We start from the raw sequence: 24,389 nt of genomic DNA on the forward strand, positions 1-24,389 counted from the left end.
TCAGTCAGTCCGGATCGGGAGCAGCATCCCCAGGGTTGCGTGCTCAGTCCACTGCTGTTCACTCTGCTGACCCACGACTGTGCTGCAACACACAGCTCGAACCATATCATCAAGTTCACCGATGACACCACCATGGTGGGTCTCATCAGCAAGAACGACGAATCATCTTACAGAGAGGAGGTGCAGTGGCTAACGGACTGGTGCAGAGCCAACAACCTGTCTCTTAATGTGAACAAAAGAGATGGTTGTTGACTTCAGGAGGGCACGGAGCGACCACTCCCTGCTGAACATTGACAGCTCCTTGGTAGAGATCGTAAAAAGCACCAAATTTCTTGGTGTTCACCTGACGGAGAATCTCACCTGGTCCCTCAACACCAGCTCCATAGAAAAGAAAGCCCAGCAGTGTCTCTACTGAAGAAAGTCCATCTCTCACCCCCCCCCCCCCATCCTCATCACATTCTACAGGGGTTGTATTGAGAGCGTCCTGAGCAACTGCATCATTGCCTGGTTCGGAAATTGGACCATCTCAGATCGCAAGACCCTGCAGCGGATAGTGAGGTCAGCTGAGAAGATCATCAGGGTCTTTCTTCCCACCATCACTGACATTTACACTACATGCTGCATCCACAAAGGAAACAGCATTATGAAGGACCCCATGCACCCGTCATACAATCTCTTCTCCCTCCTGCCATCTGGGAAAAGGCTCCGAAGCATTCAGGCTCTTACGACCAGACTATATAACAGTTTCTTCCCCCAAGCTGTCAGACTCCTCAATACCCAAAGACTGGACTGACACCTTGCCCTACGGTCCTGTTTATTATTTATTGTAATGCCGGTACTGTTTTTGTGCACTTTATGCAGTCCAGTGTAGGTCTGTAGTCTAGTATAGCTTTCTCTGTATTTTTTTTATTACATAGCTCAGTCTAGTTTTTGTACTGTGTCATGTAAACCATGGTCCTGAAAAATGTTGTCTCATTTTTACTCTGCACTGTACCAGCAGTTATGGTCGAAATGGCAATAAAAGTTGACTTGACTTGACTTGAGTTGCGGCTCAAACACTACTTTTCACAAATGCAGATGATTAATTATAAATAGCATGCTTTCCCTTCCAGATTGTAGGAAAACATTTATATTATGCCTAATGCTTTTGAACTTGTACCAGTTGTTTGACAACAGCTGCTTGAAAATTGTTTGGTGAAATGCTCATTCAGTAAAAGAAAAATAAGAACCTTTGATCTATCAGTATACAATTCATTAAATGATAGATCTTAATTCAAAATTTGAAACAAGTCTAGAAATCTTCCAGAATTACTTCAAGACAATAACAGAATAGATTAAGCCAAGAAGAAGGAAGTATAAGATTTACCTTCTGGTGTTGCTGCCTCACCTTCTTTCTCACCTATAAATTTCAAGGAAAAGAGAGTTTTTTTTTACAATTTATAGCAAAAATTAATCACAATGAATGAATATGCCAACTTTAAGCCTTCATTAAATAAATGTGGTCATGCTTATCACTTTAAGAGTTAACTAGAAGTGTGTCAACTGAAATAAAAAAAGCTATTTTTTCAATGAATTCCGGTAAAGCTCCTGGTCCGGATGGTTATACTGTAGAATTTTTTAAATCCTTTTCCTCTATACTTTCTCCTTGGCTTTGTAAAATTCTTAAAGATGCGTTAATTATAGGCAAATTGTCACAATCTTTTTATGAAGCCTCTATTTCTTTAATTCTTAAAAAAAATAAAGACCCTATTGAATGTGCATCCTATCGGCCTATATCCTTGCTGAATACGGATTTTAAGATTTTTAGTAAAATTTTGGCCACTAGATTAGAAAATATATTACCTGGAATTATTTCTAAAGATCAGACTGGATTTATTAAAAACTGCTACTCATCTTTTAACATTAGAAAATTAATTAATATTATTTATACTCCTTCACCCAAAATACCAGAATGTGTCATTTCTTTAGATGCTGAAAAAGCATTTGTTAGAGTTGAATGGCCATATTTATTTCATATGTTGCAGCATTTTAATTTTAGTTCAAAATTTATATCATGGATTAAATTAATATACTATAAACCCTTGGCTTTGGTCTTTACCAATAATCAAAGATCTCCTTTTTTTCCAGTTATTCGGTGGTACAAGGCAAGGCTGTCCTTTAAGTCCTTTACTATTTGACATTGTTTTGGAACCTTTAGCTATAGCCATTCGTGAATCACCTAATACTTTGGGTATTACTCGTGGGGAAGGGACGTATAAGTTATCATTATATGCTGATGATTTGTTACTATACATATCCGACCCTGAGAGATCTATTCCTGCTATTTCATCCTTGCTTGCTCAGTTTAGTAACTTTTCTGGTAATAAATTGAATTTTAATAAGCGAATTATTTCCATTAAATATGCAAGTTCCGATTTATAAACATTTACCACTTAAAGTTGTCACAGACTATTTTACTTACTTGGGTATTAAAATTACCAAAAAACATAAATATTTATTTAAAGTTAATTTCTTACCTTTAACTGACCAAATTAAGCAACTTGCTACCAGATGGTCTCCATATTTCTTTGTCATCGGTTGGTTGAATTAATGCTATTAAAATGATGGTATTACCCAAATTTTTAAATTTATTTCAAGCATTACCAATTTTTATTCCTAAATCTTTTTTTTTGATATTATTGACTCCAAAATATCTTCCTATCTGTGGCAGAACAAAAATCCTAGACTAAGCAAAAAATATTTACAGAAGCCTAAGAAGGAGGGTGGTTTGGCTTTGCCAAACTTGAGATTTTACTATTGGGCAGTTAATGTACGATATTTAATATTTTGGACACAAGAATCGACTATAGCAGCTTGCCCACAATGGGTAAATTTGGAATGTAAATCTGTACAAGACTTTTCATTGCTTTCAATTTTAGGATTTTCACTTCTTTTTTATCTAAATTGAATAAATAAATAAATAATCCTATAGTCAAACATACATTGTGAATTTGGTTTCAATTTTGTAAATTTTTTGGTTTGAATAAGTTCATCTTATCAAGCCCTATAATATCTAACTTTTTTTTTCAGCCCTCTTTTATGGATCAAGCTTTTGTTTAATGGAAAACAAAAGGTATAACATGTTTTCGTGATCTATTTTTAGAAGATAGCTTTATGTCCTTTGAACAGCTATCTAATAAATATAATTTACCTAAAACTCATTTTTTTTTAGATATTTGCAAGTTAGAAATTTTTTGAATAATGAGTTACAGTCTTTTCCGAAACTATGTCCATTGGACATTACGGGAAGAATTTTAGCTCTGAATCCTTGACAGAAGGGTTTAGTAGCTGTTATTTATAATATGATCATGAAAATATAGCCAGAAGTATCAGAAAAAATTATGAAGGAATGGGAAAAACTTCATTGTCTTATATCCACTAAGCAGTGGGAGAAAATTTTATTATTAGTCAATTCGTCTTCTATTTGTGCTAAACATGCCCTAATACAATTTAAGGTTGTACATAGAGCTCATATGTCTAAGGATAAACTTGCTCGATTTTATTCTTACGTTAATCCAACCTGTGACAGATGTCATTCTGATGTTGCTTCATTGACCCATATGTTTTGGGCTTGCCCTTGTTTGCAAAATTACTGGAAAGATATTTTCAGTATTATTTCAATAGTTCTGAATATCAATTTCCAACCACATCCTATTACTGCAATTTTCGGTTTACCATTGGCGAATAATAGTTGTTTATCCCCCTCATCTCGACGAATGATTGTATTTGTTACATTAATGGCTAGAAGATCTATTTTATTGAATTGGAAAGAAATTAATCCTCCAACTATATTTCAGTGGTTTTCTCAAACTATCTCGTGTTTGAGCTTAGAAATCTCGTGTTGTCTTTGATCCTTCAGTTAAATTTGAAGAATCTTGGAGACCATTTATTCAACATTTTCATATGAGTTGAATTGTCTTTTCCTAAACCTCACTTTTATTATCAATTATTTGGATGGAGGTTCGGAGTTATTGGCACTACTGTATAATTTGACATTATCCGATGGCCCATGTTGGTTAGTGTTTTTTTCTTCTTTTTTTGGGGTATTTTTTATTTCTTATGTTCATAAATACTATGAGTTTGGGAGGTTATTATATATTGATTATCATATATTTTAACGTCTACTTAAACTATTTACTATGTACTTTCAAACTCTCTGTATTCATGTCTCATTTATGTTTGCTTAAAAATTAATAAAAAGATTTAAAAAGAAAGAAAGAAAAGAAGTGTGTTTTCTAAACACAACAAACAAGTTCAAACTCTTAGAAAGAATTTCCACATATGAAGGAAAGGAAATTTAGGCAATAAGTCAACTCGTGTTTATAATTTTGTATCAGTAGAATGCTATCCAACCATTCCAAAGTCACGATGGTTCAGCATCTGGTTTAACAGGTGACACTTGCAATTTCACTTGCTGGGTTTGTGATTCTCGCACTTCCCACTCAATCGTCAGGACTCAGGTTCCACATCCTGAGTTCACTAAAACATTGTGAAAGCTATTGTGAAACATCTGTTAGAATGTGAATGAAAGTGTATTCAAATATAAACAAAATAACATCTGATAATTAAGAAAATCTTATAGTCAGGCACCAAAGTCTTCAGCCTGCTGGATTAACAGTTCCACTATAGCAAAAATGACATATGACCAACAGATATTTGTCCAAGTTGCTTAGTGTACAGAAGTTTCACTATATAAGTAATGCCCATCATGCTGTGACAAAGGATTAAATATGATTCTGGATGTAAATGAAACTAGCTTTCTAATTTATAACATAATTGTGGGATGCTAACAACTGATGTGACAGAATTGAATTCAATTCACATTCATTAAAATTGTCTTTGAAAACAAATATAACTAATGCTAAAAAGTTAAATGATGGTTTTGGCCATTTTACGTGATACGGGTGAAGGGTAGAGATAGGAGGTACAAGGGAAGTCATGGGAGCAGGTGGTGGATGGTCATATGAATAGCTGATGCATACCACAAGTCCTGGTTATGCGACCACTGATGCCAGGCAATCTCTTAAAATTAATGATAATGACTGGGATCACTCGTCTTGTAAAGACACTACCTAGAAGGAGGCAATGGCAAACCACTTTTGTAGAAAATTTGCCAAGAACAATAATGGTTATGAAGAGACCATGGTCGCCCATGTCACTGTGAAATGACACATAAAGAACAAATAAACGTGGCAGAACCAAGACAGGCAGCAGCTTATTTTTATATAATGCACTTTTAATGGCTAAAATGGTCAGTAAACCACACAGGAAAAATAAACTGAAGTTCATTGGCTTCTGTTAGGCCTCAGTAAATGCAAACTTGACAAGAAATAAGAAAAACAAAATTCGAACAAGGTCTCTAGTCCAAATTACAGAGCAATGGGTCAACTGAGAAGTGTTTTAAGGATATCAATTTCAGAATCAGCTCTAGACTCCAAGTTAGATAACTTCTGAAGCACACTTTCGAAGAATACAAGAGTTTCAATGACATTATCGCCAAGCTACTGCATCACTGACATAGAACCTCTCTCTAGTTCCACACCTCAAGGGAGCAGGAAAAAAAATACTTACATACCTTTGGTTGACAATTCTTCATGTTTCCTTTCTACACTGGATCTTGACATTAACTGAGTTACTCGTTCATTGTACCTTTCTTTATCTTCTTGTATTGTAATATATGCCTGTTGAGCAAATGGCATTAATGCAGTCCATCTGGATCAATAATCAAACCAACATTACAATAACCAGATCAACATTCACAAATCAATATAAAAATAACCTTCACACTTAATGGTTTCTGAAATTTATCTTCCTGTCATTCATTACACATTTGATATAGTGTTAAATGTATTTTCACAATATTTTAAGAACTGTAAATTATTTTAGCTCTTTACTGGTCTAGCAACAGGAAAAACATCTGATCTCAATTGGGCTCTACAGTTGCAAGAAAACATTTGTGAACCCTTTGCAAATACCTGGTTTTCTGCATTAATTACTCATAAAATGTGGCCTGACCTTCATCTAAGTCAGAATCTTTCTTTCTTTCTTTTTACAATATTTTTATTCAGAACAAAAAAACAAGATTTACAGAGTGCAACACATAGATACATCTCAACATAACTTGTGTACATTCATATATTGTAAGAAAATTGATATAGCACAACACAAAAAGGTATACAATTCTGTAATCAAAAATTTAAAGATAGGTCATACATCATTAAAAAAAATTATATATAAAAAAAGTCAACCCCCTACCAACTACCAAAGAAAAAAACTGATGGATGATAATGGATAAATTAGAAAACATATTCGCTTAAGAAGAGAAGATAAAAATATACACAAAAGTCTGCGCACTGTTAAACTTTATAAATTGGAAAAGCAATTTATGAAAGGTCCCCAGATATCATAAAAAGATTGTTTCGAATTTAAGACTGAGCAGCGGATTTAGATAAGACATAATATCGCGTAGCCATTGAAGATATGTAGGAGGGGTAGACTCCTTCCATTTAAGCAAGATTGCTCTCCTTGCTAAAAGAGAGGTAAAAACTAAAACCTGTAGGTTAGAAGTATTTAAAGTTATATCTTCATCTGCAATAATACCAAACAAGGCAGTAAGGGGATTTGGGTCAAATTGGACCCTAAGAAGTTGCGAGAAGGTATGGAATACTTCCCGCCAAAACTTTTCAATTGTAGGGCAAAACCAAAACATATGAATTAAAGAGGCATCAGCAGAGTTACATTTATTACAAAGTGGAGAAACATTCGGATAAAAACTGGACAGCTTCTGTTTAGAAATGTAAGCTCTATGAACCACTTTCAATTGTAGAAGAGAATGACGAGCACAGAAAGATGATTTATTAACCTGTTTAAGAATTTTATTCCATCTATCATCAGAAATCTCACAATTTAGGTCATCCTCCCAAGCATTTTTTTATTTTATCTAAAAAGTCTTGTCTAGATTCAATCAACAAGTTATAGATACTGGTAATAGAACCATTAACAAAAGGTTTTAAATTTAAAAGATCATCCAGTAAAGTTAATCAGGACCTATAGGAAAAGTAGTTAATTGAGAAAGTAAAAAATCTCTAATTTGAAGGTATCTGTAAAAATGTGTTTTTGGGAGTGCAAATTTAGTTGACAATTGGTCAAATGAAGCAAGAGATCCTGAGATAAACAGGTCCCAAAAACACTTAATACCTAGTTCATCCCAATCCTTAAAGACATTGTCAGTCATGGAAGGGATAAAAAATTAATTAAGGAGAATGGGAGATGATAATGAAAAATTCGCTAAACCAAAAAATTTCCTAAATTGAGACCAAATCCTTAAAGTTTGCTTAACAATTATGTTATCTGTTATTTTATTTGCTGAAAAAGAGTATGATCCAAGAGAGACAACAGAGGAATTTTTTACAGAATTAACTTCTAAGGAGACCCATGATAGGCAATCTTTACGATAATTATAAGAAGACCAGAAAGTAATATTCCTTATATTGGCAGCCCAATAGCAAAACCTCAAATTGGGTAGGGCTAATCCACCCATCTCTTTATTTCTTTGTAGGTAAACTTTACTTAAACAAGCTTGATTATTCCAAATATAAGATGTTAAAATTGAATCTAAAGAATCAAAGTAGGTCTTAGGAATAAAAATAGATAAGGCCTGAAAAAGATATAAAAATTTAAGAAGAATCTTCATTTTAATCAAATTAATCCAGCCAATTAGGGATAAAGAAAGAGGAGACCATTTAGAAAGCATCTTTTTCACATAATTCAATAAGGGGTTTAAGTTTTCTTTAAATAAATTCCTGAAGTTTTTAGTAATTGTTACACCTAGATATGTAAATTGACTTGTAACAACTTGGAATGGAAATTTGGCATTTGATGACATTAGATCATTTAAAGAAAATAGCTCACTTTTATGTAAGTTCAGCTTACATCCTGAAAAAGAACTAAACTGGGAAATTAAAGAAAGAACCGAAGGTAAAGAAGCTTCAGTGTTAGAGATAAAAAGTAAAATATCATCAACGTATAATGAAATTTTATGAGTCATACTTTTCCTTAGTATACCAGAAATGTCCTGAGATTCTCGGAATGCTATTGCTAAGGGTTCTATAGCTAAAGCAAAAAGTAAAGGACTAAGAGGGCAACCTTGTCTAGTTCCCCGCTGTAATTTAAAGGGCTTAGAAATTTGAGAGTTAGTAATAACCTGAGCGGTAGGAGACAAGTAAATTAAATTAACCCAACGAATAAAATTAGGCCCAAAATTAAACTTTTCTAAGGTCTTAAAAAGATAATTTCACTCAATCCTATCAAAGGCTTTTTCTGCATCTAAGGATAATATACACTTGTTGCATCATTCAAATTCTATTAAGCTTCAGGTGACAGACCGCTACCTTGACACTCTCCTGTGAAATGTTTTGAGACAACTTTTAATTAATTTTTTCTTCAATAATTACAAGCTGCCCAGGCCCTGAGGCAGCAAAGCAGCCCCAAACCATGATGCTCCTTCCAACATGCTTCACAGTTGGGATGAGGTTTTGGTGTTGGTGTACAGTGCACTTTTCCCTCCAAACATAGTGGTGTACATTTCCGCCAAAAAATCTAACTTTTGTCGCATTTGTCCGCAGAAGGATTGTAAAACATCTTGATGGCCTTTTGCAAACCTGAGATGAGTGCAATTTTTTTTTGGAGAGTAGTAGTTTCGCCCCTGGTGTCCATCCACGAGCACAATTCTTGTTCAGTGTTTTTCTTATAGTATACACAGAAACAGACACTTCAGCAAGTTCTGGTTATCTGCAGGTCTTTTGCTGTTACCCTTGGGTTCTTTTTCACCTCCTTCAGCACTGCACATTGGGCTATTGGTGTGAGCTTTGCAGGACGCCCACTCCTAAGGTGAGCAGCAACAGTTCTGAAATTCCTCTATTTGTAGACAATTTCTTCAGCCATTTGTGGACTGATGAGCACTCAGGTCTTTAGAAATGCTTTAGTAGCCTTTTCCAGCTTCATGTATCTCTACAGTTCTCCTCAGGTCCTCTGAAAGTTGTTTTAATTGAGGTAAAATACACATAAACAGATCTTTCTTGATCAGAGAAGGCTCTGTCAGTAAACTGACCTTGCGTATCTTTATTATAGGGCAGGGCACCTCTACAACCCACACCTCCAATCTTATCTCATTGATTAGAGCACCTGACTTCAAATAGCTTCTCTGGAAGGCATTAATCTAGAGGTTCACATACTGTTTTGAAACTAGACCGTGACTGTTTAAATGGTGTACTCAGTATCGACTACAAAAGGTACAATTGTTTGTGTTATTAGTTTAGACAGATAGTGTTTGTCTACTATTGTGGCTTAGATGAAAATCAGACCACCTTTTATGAGTAATCAGTGCAGAAAACCAGGTAATTGGAAAGGGTTCACGAATCTTTTCTTGCAACTGTAAGTAAAGGCTTCAGTGTTTCTGATCTGGAATGCAGCAGGAGAAGGGGAAAAAGTGTAAGGACAAGAACTTTTAAGTAAGATCCAGCAAAGGAAGCACAAATCCTTGTGAAATGCATACCAGCACTTTAGAAAATGAGATTTCATAATAAAAACATTGCAGTGATACAAATTCCCTCTATACACTATGTACAGCATTATTTAGATCACGATTACAACTACTAAATTTTAGATTGAATGATAACAAAAGATACAAAAATCACTTTAGACGAAATAGGAGGATTTTAAAAAATATTTATATGGATGACTTGAGTAAGGCAGCAGAGATAGGATTTAAAAGCAATTGATAAACACAGTTTCTAAGTGGAGGCTAGGCCAATTAATGTAGCAATACCCTTAGTGAGCATATAGTAAACAGCAAATTTCATAACTTCAGGTTTCAGCTAACAACTGGAACTGGATGTTATGTGAGATTATTGTTTGCTTATTTCAATTAAGACTGTTTCAAACAAATTAGCTTCAAACTATCATAAACGGCCAATATATTTCTGACTTGACTTCATTAGAATGTTAGAATGTTAGAATCAAGCTACTTTTCAATTTAGACCCACCAAGGAAGGTTGTACTGTAACAACATTTTTGCAAAGAATAACATCCAGATATAATGAAGCTAACACAATTAAAATAATTTCAGGAAGGGAAGAGAGGAATTCACAATTTTGTCAGATTTTTTTAAACTTCAGCTTTGTGACTGAGTAGTGATTCTAGAAATTCCAATTAAAAACAAAATCAAAAGCATCTGCCCCCAGGCAGTAAGACTTTTGATAGTGGTACATGTTATTTATTAAAGCAATAGCAGTACAAGCTCTTCATGTTAATTTGCAAATCAACAGAATACACCTTTTAAATCTCTTAATATTATTTTATATCACATACAGTGTATATGTACTGTACTTTGCACCTTGGTCCCTGAGGAGCGCCTCTTTTAGCTGTGTTCATATGTGGATTGAATGATAATAAACTTGAACATGTTCCTGGAAGTTAGAGGCCTACAAGCTTATTATGTAGGAGGTTGTTGTTCCATTCAAAAAATCAGTGGGTACTTCCATTGAACATAAAATAAAATCAGCACTAGATTAGACTAATAGCTAAAATTTAAGACCAGAGACGGCATATTGCAAATGTAAATTGAATTATGAGATGAAATAAAGGGGAAATCACAATAAATAGAAGTTAACTCCTGACAATTTCACAATATTTTGAACCACTGTCTAATCATCTAATAATGAATGGTAGAGGCAGCTACATTAGGGGCCTTTGAGAGACTATTAGATAGATTAAATAATAATAGAGGACTAAGTGGGATGGTAGGAGTTAAGCTTGATATTGGTGCCAGTTAAAAAGTCAGCACAACATTGTAGGCTTAAGGGCCTGCATTGTGCTTTACTGTTCTTTGTTCTACCTTTCAATTTTTATTATATAAGATAAACAATGCAATGTTTACAGAGTAAAAATAAATTAATAAAATAACTTAAGAACAATTTATAAACTAATTTCAATAGGATGATTCGAGCAGATCAACATTATTTCAAGAGAGGAATAATAGTGAATGGACCCTTATTCAGAAATTATGCAGCAGAATGACAAATTACATTTAACAATGAAAATGTCATTTATAAATTATAAATAAATAGGTCGTGAAGGTTATATATTAAACACTGGAAGAAAAATCTGATCATGTTTTTTAAAAAACTATCACGTTGCATGGTAGCAATGAAAAACAAGATAAATGAATTGATAGACAAACTTAAAATTAGAAAAGTAAATAATACTCATTTTAAAGCATTGTTAAAAGCAATAATTACTGCAATAAATGCAAAATCCCAGAGTAACTACATGATTTTTAAGAAATGCACCAAAATCAATTGCATATGAAATAAATATTAAATTATGCTATTTAGGAAATCATTAGATTAAATTTTATTTTTCTAAGTCTCAACCAAGATCATGCCCTTGGTTCTGATTTAAAAAGAAAACTAAACCAATGTTTTCCTATACATTAACTAAAGAAACATAATGCTAATCTTCTAAGGCAGTCCTATGTGTTCAAGGATGACTTGCTTCCACCCTAGTCTCTGGACATTCAGACTCTGAAACAGGTGGAGCTAAATGCTAGATGGGACAGATAGATGGATAGCTTGACAAGTAGTGTTCTCTTTCCAACATTTTGTGTGGTCTCTACTCATGGACTCCAAATTCTCAATGGGAACTCAAATGCTCCCTCACTTTGAGACAGGGATTCCTGCCACTTATTGGTATACCGCACTTTTCACAGGAATATTTTGAGAACATTCTTTTCCTCTGTCCACAACAATCTCAAACAGTGATGGAATTCAGAATAAACTACCTTACTCTGCCAGTCTAGTGTCTGCCTATTGCTTCAATGAGCAACACAATGGTAACTTGGAAATGGGCATCCAAATGTGCAAATATGGATAGCATCTACATCGTAATTTGGGGAGAGGCCCACAACCACTGGAAAGAGGTGATTGAGAATATTAGCAATTACTTTTTCTAGCAGTTGTTAGCAATTACTTTTTCTAGCAGTTGATAGCAAGACCCTTTTGCAGTTATCATAATGTGATTTCTGTCCTTTGTTGAAGATGGTCACTTGTGTACTTCATACTGAAGTGCTCTTTTCATGGACTAACCTACCACAAAGTGAACTTCACCACAGCCTTGACTTTTCCGAGCTTCAGCTGCTCAATCATTACACTTCTTACCCTTTGCTTTCTATTTACAAATAAAAATATTTCAAGTTAAAAAGGTTCATGGAGTGTAATGAGGGAGGAATTCTTAATGATCTATAGGAGAAATTACCTTTATTAAAGACATGGACTTTAAGGTAGGCATGACAAAGTAAAACAGGGAAAAAAAAGGTGCAATTCCCAAATCTGGAGTTTAGACAGCTTTAGCTACTATTACCAATATCCAGACGGAGGTTTGAGGCATAATATTCTTAGATAGAGGCCAGCTTTAACAAATTAATTGAGGTCACCAGATGGTTGACAATACCCATTTGCATCCAGGGATGAAAATTCAGCTCTATGTATTAGTGCACTGGAAGCAACTACAGGTCAGTGAACCAGTCAAGTGTCAGTGAGCAAGCAGTTTCAGACGGTTACCATGACTCAATAGTTTGAGTCAAAACTAATGAATAAGCTTCAAGACCTTGGCCTCAATACTTCCTTTTGCAACTGTATCCTCGATTTTCTCCAGTCAGTTCAGATTGGCAACAATGTCTCTTCCCTGCTCTACTCACTTTACACTTACGACTGTGTGATTAAGCATAGCTTCAATTCCATGTCGTTTACTGATGATACCACCATAAGCTGAATCAAAGGAGGTAACGAATCAGCATACAGGAGGGAGATCGAAAATCTGACAAGAGTGGTGCCACAACAACGACCTCTCTCTCTCACTCAATGTTAGCAAGACCAAGGAGTGGATTATTGACATCAGGAGGAAGAAACTGAAGTCTACAAGCCAGTTCTCATCAGAGGTTCAGAGGTGGTGAGGGTGAGCAAGTTTTAAATTCCTCAGTGTCATCATTTCAAAGGACGTGTCTTGGGCCCAGCAAGCAAGAGCAATTACAAAGACAGCATAACAGCACCCTTACTTCCTTGGGAACTTGTGAAGATTCAGTATGACATCTAAAACTTTGAGAAGCCTCTATACATGTGTGGTGGACAGCGTATTGACTGGCTGCATCACCGCTTGTTATGGAAACACCAATGCTCTTGAATGGAAATTTCCACAAAAAGTAGTGGATATGGCCCAGTCCATCACAGAGAGTTGTTGCATGAAAGTAACATCCATCTTCCACCCAGGTCATGCACTCTTCTCGCTGCTGCCATCAGGAAGGTGGTACAGGAGTCTCAAAGCTCACATCACCAGGTTCAGGAAGAATTATTAACCATAAACCATCAGGCTTTTGAACCAGAGGAGATAACTTCACTTGCTCCATCACTGAACTATTCCCGTAACCTATGGACTCACTTTCAAGGACTCTCAACATTTCTTGTTCATTTATTATTATTTTTCTTTTCTTTATTTTTGTTTTTGCAGTCTGTTGTCTTTTGACTTGACTGTCCACCCTGTCTTTCATTGATCCTATTATGGTTATCGGATTTATTGAGTATGTCCACAAGAAAATAAATAATATGGTTGCATATGGTGACATATATAAACACTTGATAATAAATTTACTTTGAACTTTGAAAACAGTTGCTGAAAGGGTAAAGGATTGTCCAGAAATTAAGCCCCTGAACTAAGGGAAGGCCAATTTCAATACCATAACAGGACCATCAAACATTGAGTTGTGGTAGCTACTTAAAAGATGAGAGTCTTTTAAAATTGAAATTGAGTTCAAAGCCATTGTTTTCCCTTAGGTATGATAGGTCAACACAGCAAGTCCATGGAACCCTGGTTATCAGTGGATTCTAAGGCTTGGATATTGAAAAAGGAAATGCATGGTAGACATACAGCATGGATCATGAACGAACTCTTCAGGGGTAAATAAAAAAAGTGCATCTCTGCATGCAGTGAGGGGAAGAGGTTTCTTAAAAAAAAGGGCCTTGAAATATCACTGGCAAATAATGTTAAGAAAAAATTAAAAGCAAGAAGGTAACCAAAGGCAGTGTGGGGGCCATTAGGAAAAAAATTATGAAAAAGCAACTACAGCATGTCAGGATGAAAAAGCAAGTAAAAGGTGTCTGAAGGAGAATAAAGATGGATAAATCCCATTGCCTGGAGGTGTATCCAAAGCAGCTGTAGGAGGAAATAGAGTAGTTTGCAGGGTATCAGTCAGAAATAATTTAAGGAAAGAAAGTGACTTTTGAATACAAGATCAAAGGTCTCTGAAGGTGGTAGTACAGATAAATAGGATGGAGAAAGCTGCATATGGGACACTTATTTTCTATGCCCAGGAAATGAAGATAAAAGCTAAGGTCTTAATATAACATAATAAAACATAAAATAATCCACATCGTGAATACTGCATGCAGTTCTTTACACACTGGAGAACGCAGAGAAAATTAATCTGTGTCTGGAACTGAATGCTACAGTTCCAAGTTTGGGTTTCTTTTCCTTGCAGCAGAAAAACTAAGGGGAGACCCAATAGAGATACACAAAATTATGAGAGGCATAGGTAAGATAAACAGTATGAAACCTTTTCCCCATGGTAGAGGCATCCAAAACCGGAGGCTATAGGCTTCAGGTGAGGAACAAGATTCAGAAGGGATCTGATGAAGAATTTGTCAGCCAAAGAGCTGTAGTAATCTGGAATGCACTTCATGAGAAGATGGTTGGAGGCAAGTATTCTTACAACATTTAAGCAGCATCTGGATGCATGCTTGAATAGGTGAGGCACAGTAAGCCAAAGACAAAGTGTTGATAAATGGGATTTGTATAGATTGATACATGGTGGCTGACACACGAGTTGAACGGCCTGTTTCTAGACTCCTGACTAAATGATTTATTGCAACATTTTCTGCAACTTCCACCAACTTCAATGGGATTCCATCACCAAACACATCTTTTCCTCCCCTTCACTCTCCACTTTCCTCAGGGATCACTCCCCCTTGGAATTCTGTCCATTTATCCCTCAGCACTGATCTCCCTCCTGGCACATATCTCTGCAAGTGATATGAATGCTACACCTGTCCATTTGCCTCCTCCCTCACCTCCATTCAGGGCCCCAAACATTCCTTCCAGGTGTGGCAACACTTGACCAGAGAATCTGTTGGGATCATCCACTGCATCCAGTGCTCCAAATGTGAGCTACTCTACACTGGAGAGATCTGTTGTAAATTGAAAGTCCGCTTTGTTGAGCACCTCCACTCCATCTGCTAACAGCAGAATTTCCCAGTGGCCAACCATTTTAATTCCTAACCACATTCCCATTTCGACACATCGGTCTATGGCCTCTTCTGCCACGATGAGGCCACATTCAGGTTGGAGGAGCAACCTCTCATATTCCGTCTAGGTAGCCTCCAACCTGATGGCATCAACATTGATTTCTCCTCTGGTAATTTTTTTACTTTTTTTTCTTCCCCCTCCCATGTCTTCTATTCCCCACTCCAGCCTCTTATCTCTTTTCACCTGATCACCACCTCCACCTGGTGTTCCTCCTCCTTTCTTTTTCCCATATTCCACTTTCCTCTCCAATCCAATCCAATTCCCCCTTCTCCAGCCCTTCACCTTTTCAACCCATCTGGCTTCACACTCATAACTTGTCCTCCTCCTCTTCCCCCAAAGCCTTTTTCTTCCGTTGTCTTCGCCCTCCTTTTTTACTCCTGTTGAAGGGTCTCATCCTGAAACATTGGCTGTTTTCGCATTTCCACAAATGCTGCCAAACCTGCTGAGTTTATTTATTTACTGAGATACAATGCTGAATAGGCCCTTCCGCCCCTTTGAGCTGTGATGCCCAGAAACCTCTAAATTAACCCTAACCTAATCATGAGAAAATGTATATTAATCAATTAACCTACTAATCGGTATGTCTTTGGAGGAAACTGGAGAAAAACCCACGTATTCCACAGAGAGGACATACAGACTCCTTAGAGGTGATGTGGGAAATGAACTCCAAACTCTTGACACCCAAGCTGGGATAGCATTCCTCCAGTATTTTCTGTGTGTTGCTCTGGACTTCCAATATCTGTAGAATCTCTTGTGTTTACAACTTATTATCTCATTCTTCCTAAATGGAACTCATACTAAGCTGAAGTGTATAGTATTGGTCATCTTAGTTAAGGAAGATGTTCCTTTAACTAAATGTACATTGTAAACAGATTAGTGGTGTTCTGGATTAATAATTAGATGGACAGACTGATTATCAGGAAACACTAGACAAGCTAGGTAGGCTTGGAAGAGTAAGAAAAAATTAAACAGAAATAAAATTTGAGTGGTTTCAAAAGGACAGATTCTTGGGAGAATCTAAACTCAGGTTGGACATAAAAAAGAGGTAAAATTTTCTCTCAGAGCATTGTGTCTTTGGAAAAGGGAGACACAAATAGAACTCATGAATATTTAAAGCAGAGGTTCTTTATAAGCAAAATGGTACAAGGTTACTATAAGAATGTGAAGTTCAGATTGCAAAGAAAATAGTCATAATTTTATTTAATAGTGGGGCAGAATTTATGGCTGAGTGGCCTACCCCTGTTCCTCATTCTTATTAGATGATGTGCATAAACTGCACCAGGTACAATTATTAATTACCAAAAATTTCTGTGCCTCTTCTACGTGGTTATATTGTGGATCCTACCTCAAATGTCTCATCAAACTAAACTCTCAAATTTATAACACTAAAGATTTTCTGCAGTTCAAGTTGCTCACTGCTAAACCTCATTGATAGTATCACAAAATGGACACTACTAATATGAAAAATACATCATAATGCTCCACCCACAGGAGATATTTGAAATATAACTACAGAAGGGCAAAGCTGGCTTACATATGCAATTCCCCCAATGAACGTTCCACCAACAATGATGAAGTACATGAGATTGTTGTTGCTGTTCCTTGACACACCTGTGGACATCAAACACCCTGTTGAGGGTCCTACAGGAGGCATTTTGTAAGGCTTGAAAACTGTAGGGAAGAATGGAAAAGTAGAGAAGAAAATCAGGTGAAGAGTAAAGGAAGAAAACAGTGGAGAAAAAGTGAGAACCCTTCCATTTCGCAGCCCTTTCATTTCACTTTTATTCAGCTTTCCTTTCCAATGTGTGACAATTAAAATGTAACAAGAGACTAGCTCAAAAACATGAATAATGCTTTTGTTTTGCAAACTTGCCAAAACAACTAGCTTGATCTAACATACTGTTGTGGACAGAGAAAGATTGTCTATTGATTCCGATATTATTTCTGCTTTCATAATTCTTCCAATATGTGGTACAATTCCAGATAAAAAAAGCAATTAGAAACGGATATTTCCCTCTGAAAACATCTGTTTTGCTTTTCAGTGAACTTTTTGTGGGTGGGCTGAGAGGGGTAGGAGGGAAGATCTTAATTTCAGTGATAGGCTTGACTGCGTATATGACTAAGTACTTTTGAAAAAAATCTCTATACCTCTGATATTTATTGATGATGACAATATCTTTACAGTGTGCACAAACATATTAATACAATCATATATTCATTTGAGTGAGAAATAAACATAAAAGGAACTACCAGGAAATTATTAATACTATTGTAGCCTGAAACTTCAGGCCTTCAAGTAATTTCTTTTCCATGGTATGTTTTTCCAATCAGTTCAGTAATTAACATTTCTTAAACAATGAAAGCTTCTATTTTTTCTCTTTACTATGCTATCTCAATTAAACATTAATAGAAAATCCTTCTACATGGCTTTTAATAGTATAAATGATCGATAATAAAGGTGATCTTTTCTGAATTATAACATAATGCTCAGTATGTTTATAAAAAGGTAATACATAAAAAATAATTTGAAAAATATGGGATAAGATAAAGAATAATGCATAGACAGCAGGAGACCTTGGTCATGCCATTTAATTCACAAATGTGTTTAATTCTGATGCAAATAAATAGAATAGAATAATGGGAAATTAACAACGTAAATCAAAATGACTGTCAATTTTTTTTAACAAAAAGTGCAACCAAAGGGCTGATAAAATTAAGGGTCACACAGTAAAAAAGATTAAATTAACTATGCAATCCATTCTGTACTTTTTACGTCTTCTCTCCAGTTACAAGTACCTGCAAGGCAAAGAAACTGAGCTGGAAGTAGAGAGATATTAGGATGTCCCCAAGGGTTCCAAAATGTTACCAACAGAAGCAGAGGTGGAAAGCTCATTCCTTTTATTAAATATCTCTACTACTTACATAAGCACCAGCTCCTAAACTTGTCAAGCCAACAAGCACTAAATAAATAGCGCCAGAGCCATGAGGTTCAACGCCGCTAGCCATTTGCCTGTTCATCTGCTGTTCTAAAGGAAGTTTCCATCGCTGAAACAAAGTTCCTAAAGAGCAAAATTTATTGCAAAAGAAAAAAATAGTCAGAACTTGACGCCAGGTACAGACATAATTTTGGAAGGCAGGTTAACAGAAGTACATCTGTAACTCAATTAAGTATCTTAGATATTGACTATGAAAGTGAATTTGAAATGAAAGTATTAAGTTATTACTTCATTTGGCATAGATCTCAATTAAATAAAAACAATGATAAATAGTGTCTAAATGACACTACAAAAACACAGATCAGAATCTGAACCACACAGCAAAATCATTTTGTAATTCATTTGGATCAGAGAATAATTTTATATCCGAATTTCAAAATCGTTTGGTTATTAAGACCCCAATCAAGATATGTGGTTATCATCTTTGTGAATGAAAGCCCAACTTGTTTGCACTCAATAAAATACAAGCTTTTATCATAAATAACTAATGATACCTGAAGATACAGGTAGCACAGCAGAGCAGCTAAATGAACCCCTGCCTCACTGCACCAGAAACCTGGGTTCAATTTGAACTTCAGGTACTGTCACTCTGGAGTTCACATGTTCTCTCTGTGATTGTGTGAATCTTTTCTCAAATCCCCAAAACATGCAGGCTAGTGACTAATTGGCTACTGTACATTGCCCCTACTGTAGAAGCAAGTAGTAGAACCTGGAGGAAGTTGAAGAGAATGGTGGGAGATAAAACAATAGGATTAATGTATGGTCATTGTAAATGGGTGGCTGATAACTGGTGTTGACTTGATAGGCTGGAGGACCCATTTCCATGCTATTTTCATCTATGACTGCATCACAGACTATTCCTCAAAGAGTTGAGGCTGATTAGGAGACCATATTTAAGTATATTTTATTTATATTTTCTAACTAAATTACCTCAGCGTTACAACATGCTCAGAGGCCCACTATAAAGACCATAAGCATATAACCATAAGACAGTGGAGCAGAATTAGGCCATTCAGCCCATCAAGTCTGCTTTACCATTCCATCATAGTTGATTTATTATCCATCTCAACCCCATTCTCCTGCCTTCTCCCCGTGACCACTGACACCTTTACTAATTGAGAACTTATTAACCTCCAGTTTAAATATACACAATGACTTGGCTTCCACAGCTGCCTGTAGCAATGAATTCCACAGATTCACCACCTTGGACTAAAGAAATTCTACCTCATCTCTGTTCTAAAGGGACATCTTTCTATTCTGAGGCTGTACCTTCTGGTTCCAGACTCCTGCACTATAGGGAATATCCACTTTATCCAAGTCTTTCAATATTCAACAGGTTTTGATGAGATGTCTTTTCATTCTTCTAAACTCCAGTGAGTACAGGCCATGAGCCATTAAATGCTTATCTGTTAACCCTTTCATTCCCAGCATCATTACCTCCACTGGACCCTAATGCCAGCACATTCTTTCTTAGATAACAGGCTCAAAACTGCTCACAACACTCCAAATGTGGAGTGACCAATGCCTTATAAAGCCTCAGCATTACATCCATGCTTTTATATTCTAGCCCTCTCAAAATAAATGTTAACATCACATCTTTACTCCCACCCCCCACCACTCTCTGCTTTCTGCAGGGATTGCTCCCTTCATGATTCCCTCATCTATTCATCCCTTCCTACTAATCTCCCTCTTGGCACTTGGCCCTGCAAGTGGAAGAAGTCCTATACCTGCACATTCACCTCCTCCCTCACCTCCATTCAAGGCCCCAAATTATCCTTCCAGGTGAGGCAACATCTCAGCTGCAATTCCGTTGGGATTGTCTAGTATACCTGGTACTCATGATGTGGCCTTATAAATGTCTTCATCACCACCAACTTAACCTGCAAGTTAACCTTTAGGGTCCCTTTGTACCTCTGATTTCAGAACATTTTCCTTGTTTAGAAAATACTCAACACCTTTATTCCTTCTACCAAAGTGCATGAAAATACACTTCTCTACTGTGTATTCCGTCTGCAACTTACCTATTCTCATCCAAGTCCATCTACAGACTCTACCTGCCCCTCCACATATCTTCATATCGTCTGCAAACTTGGCTACAAAGCCATCAACTCCACCATCCAAATCATTGATATATAACCTGGAAAGAAGTGGTCCCAACACTAATCACTACAGAACACCACTAGTCACTGGGAGCCAAACAGAAAAGGCCCATTTTATTCATACTACATTGCCTCTTGCCAGTGAGCCATCTTCTATCCATGCTAGTATCTTTCCTGTAATGCCATGGGCTCTTATCTTGTTAAGGAGCCTAGTGCAGCACCTTGTCAAAGACCTTAACAACATCCATTGATTCTCCTTTGTTTATCCTGCCTGTTATTTCCTAAAAGTACTCCAACAGATTTGTCAGGCAAAATTTCCCCTGAAAGAAACAAAGGAAATTCTGTTGTTTTCTCTTCCCCTAACCACCCTAATTAGGGTGCTGCACCCTCCAGGATGGTAATTAGTGATTAAATACAAGTACACAGACAGCACAGTGATTAGTGCTGCTGCCTCACAGCGCAAGACACCTCAGTTTGATCCTGACCATGGGTACAATCTATATGGAGTTGGCATGTTCTCCCTATACGGAGATATGGCTCCAGTTTCCAACTGCATACAAACATGATGCTAGAAGAATTCAGTGGATCAGACAGCAATCATGGAAGGAACTGGAGAATCAACATTTCAGTTTGAGACCCATGATGACAAAGACATCTTCAGTGACAAATACATGGCTGTTGGCAAGTTAATTGGCTAAAGTAAATTTCTTTTAGTGTAGGGGAGGTGATAGGAGACTCAGTTAGGGAAGGTTGATGGAGTTGCAAGATAGAAAATGGGGAGAAAAGGTGCTCGATCAACAGCATGGACGTGATGGGCTGAAGTGTCTGCCTCAATGCTATTTCCAATTCCAAATTTTAGTTCCAAGTACAAGTATTTACTCCATTGATTTCATCTAAATGCCTTTAAATCTTTAAAAAGTTTTCATGTGGAATTGAAATAGCAACACAGTAATCAAGTGAAGTGATCTCACTGAAATAATCAAAATGATTGATGAAACAACCAACTTTTGGTAGCACCCAAAGAATAAGTATTGGCTATACAGAAGTAAAACTGTTAACTCTTCTAGTATTTCCAGGGAATCTTATATATCAGGGAGTTAGATCTCTGATGTTTAACATGTTATCCAAAGGTTAGTGGGAACAATAATGCACTAACAGATCTGCCCGAGTCTAGGCCCTAAACTGACAACTGAGAGTATGTACACAAGTCTTTGGGATTCAAAAATATGATCTTCTGATTCTGAGGTAAGGTGAACCCCTATGAATTTTTATAAATCTGAATGAAAAGAACTAAATGAGTTAATTCGACTCTACCCAGAGACTGGATTCTAAGATTTTGTTTACAAGTTTAATTTAAAATTACTGAACAATGAAAATGCATGGGATGGTCAAGATTAGCCTTAGTTATTGTTTTTCGGTATGGTTGTATTCCCCAGCAATTTCCATAGTTCAGAGTATGGTGCCACCATCTAATCTTCTCTCTACTCAGCATCTCAAAGGGATTAGCTCTACCAATATCCATTGCCTTTACCAAGTAATCACTTGAGAAGCAACACCTGCCCTTTTTACCTTGCTCATTCGTATCTCCTCAGTGCTCGTGATGCTTGATTTTCAAAACTGGAAATAGATTGGGCTTCTTTGCAGTCCAGAAATATAATCCCCAACTTCCAGTTGTTTGTCATTCTAATTCTCCTGCACAGTTCCTTCCCCACACGCTTCCACACTGCCCCAATAAAACTCAACTGAAACTCAATACTCAGATCTTGTCTTACAATCAGGTAGCAGACACCATAGTTCTAGTCCAATGATTCCAGATAACAGCAGCTGGTGGCAACAGATGCCAGTAATTACTCTGCTACAGACTTTTAACTGTGACTTACCACCCCATCCGAGCCCCTCCTGTCTCTGTACTTTGTGAAAATCTGCAATTTTTTTTTCTTAGTCCCATGAATTTCAGACAAAATATTAAGTCTGAGTATCTCTGTAGATGACCTGGCTTGCTGAGTACTTTAGACATTTTGTTGAATACTTCACACATCTCCTTTGTACACTGGATCCACTAAAACCAAGATATATTCATAAATTTAATGGATGTTTGAAGATATGATTGAGGTTTCAAAAGATCCCCTGCACAGGGTGTTTAAGAAAATAAGTATATGGTGCAAAAGACAGAAAACTGGTGAATAGTGGATCCACGGAGAAAAAATGAATTATATATTTTTATTTTTAATTATTTTCCCCTTGAACCAAACAAACCAATTTTCGAATGCATATTCCAAAAGCTTACTGATGTGGAATGCTCCCCACATAGAGCTGGGAACCTTGAGTGAGTCAGACTTCTTTCAGTTCTATTGTTACTCATTCCTCTCCCTCCCAGGATTACTCTCATATCCTAATTCCCTCACCTTCCAGTTCACCAGCACGAACACTCAAAGACAATTCAATATGTCATCGCTAAAACTTTCCTCTCAGCACTCTGAAACAAAAACTGTTGCCCCTGCAACTCCCTAGTCTATTCCTATCAGCCCTGTTACTGACTCTTCTCACCTATACATGACTATGCCTGGCTTTTCATTTTACTAAAAACATTGTTTTTTTCCTTCTTTCCATCCACTTCGTCATGGAGTACCACCACATTCTTGTCATATCTTCTATGCCTTCGACGCTTCCACTTTCATGCCTCTGTTATTGTACAAAACTCCTTACATCCCCTCATACTCCCAACACTGGCAAAAGGTGAGGGGGGGGGGGGGGGGTTGAATTAAAATATCAACTGTTTTCTCCAATGGTGCCATTCATTTCTGGGATTGTGTTTTTTTTTCCCATTTTGATTCTGGGAAATTTTTTAAAAAATATTACTGTATATTAAGGATTATATTTCTATTCTAGAGGCCATCAAGTTGGGTACTTACAGAACGTCTGTCCTCAATTTACCTCTGGGTAACATTTAACTTTTACTAGTTGACAAGTGTTGGTCCTTGCATGCTAGTACAAACGAGAATAGATTTAATAACAAAAGGACAGCCCGACAGTTTCACATGTGCACCGTTTAAGAAACTCATACGGTGCAGAGTCCCCAGTAATTTCAAGAATTAAAATAGCAAGTTGCCAATTAGCACCTTCCGTGAAAAGCACAGGTCAAAACTGTTGTTGCTTCTCCATTTAGTCACAGAAAATATAATGGAGAACAAGGATGTAAGTTGGGGAAAAATACTGCCGAAGCAATGGGCCGTATACAATAAACTGGACTCAGTGGAGCTATCATCAATGATCTTGCACTGGATGTTTCCCACGACCTTCGCGGACACGGGCCCCACTGGATAGGCTGCATTTCCCAGGACACACAAGCAAGGCCTAGGCCAAGTCGCCAGCAAACTGCCCACGCATGTACCAGCTGTTTACCTCGCCTCTTGACGCTACTCCTCGCTAGTGCGGACGATGCCCTGCTCAACGGCGTTAGTTTCTGCCATACTGCCCTGCACTGTAACATGGTTGCAATGTGTATCCTTTGACCCGGCGTTACTCCTGCTCCACCGCTCACCGCTACTGTTACGGCAAAGCGATGCCGGTGCTGCGCAGGCGCGGACACCGGCCGAGCTCGCTCCCGCGCCAGTCCACGCGCACAGAGAATAGCCAGCGAGAGCTCCCGAAGTGCAGGCAGAACTCGGAGAGGAGTTCCGGAACAAGCCCGTAAAAGGGTAAAATTCTCGGAAATGTCATTAAAGCTGCAACACTTGTGCTGTTGAGTGAGAATTGACTGTATATCCATCCATTTCAGAAATTGGAAGGCAAATGCTGAAGTAAAAATTGGAGCTGCTGGAAATGCATAACATGTCAGGTATCA

General features: G+C 37.0%; 1 protein-coding gene across 2 annotated transcripts in view; it reads right to left on the minus strand.

Annotated features, from left to right (window-relative positions):
- aifm1 (apoptosis inducing factor mitochondrion associated 1) overlaps positions 1-24,131 on the minus strand; it is a 68,217-nt gene extending 44,086 nt beyond the window's left edge. The window contains exons 1-4 of one of the 2 annotated variants that reach the window (XM_059977324.1): positions 23,948-24,131; positions 18,373-18,509; positions 5,615-5,720; positions 1,367-1,399 (exon numbers count right to left, since the gene is read on the minus strand). In XM_059977324.1, the coding sequence (XP_059833307.1) occupies positions 1,367-1,399; positions 5,615-5,720; positions 18,373-18,509; positions 23,948-24,035 (364 nt within the window). In that variant the 5' untranslated portion in view covers positions 24,036-24,131. The remainder of the gene's footprint in view (positions 1-1,366; positions 1,400-5,614; positions 5,721-18,372; positions 18,510-23,947) is intronic. The other variant, XM_059977325.1, reaches the window with a different exon arrangement.
- Between the last annotated feature and the right edge of the window lie 258 nt (positions 24,132-24,389).

The sequence above is a fragment of the Hypanus sabinus genome, chromosome 8, assembly GCF_030144855.1.
Source record: "Hypanus sabinus isolate sHypSab1 chromosome 8, sHypSab1.hap1, whole genome shotgun sequence".
In the NCBI taxonomy this organism is placed as follows: Eukaryota; Metazoa; Chordata; class Chondrichthyes; order Myliobatiformes; family Dasyatidae; genus Hypanus; species Hypanus sabinus.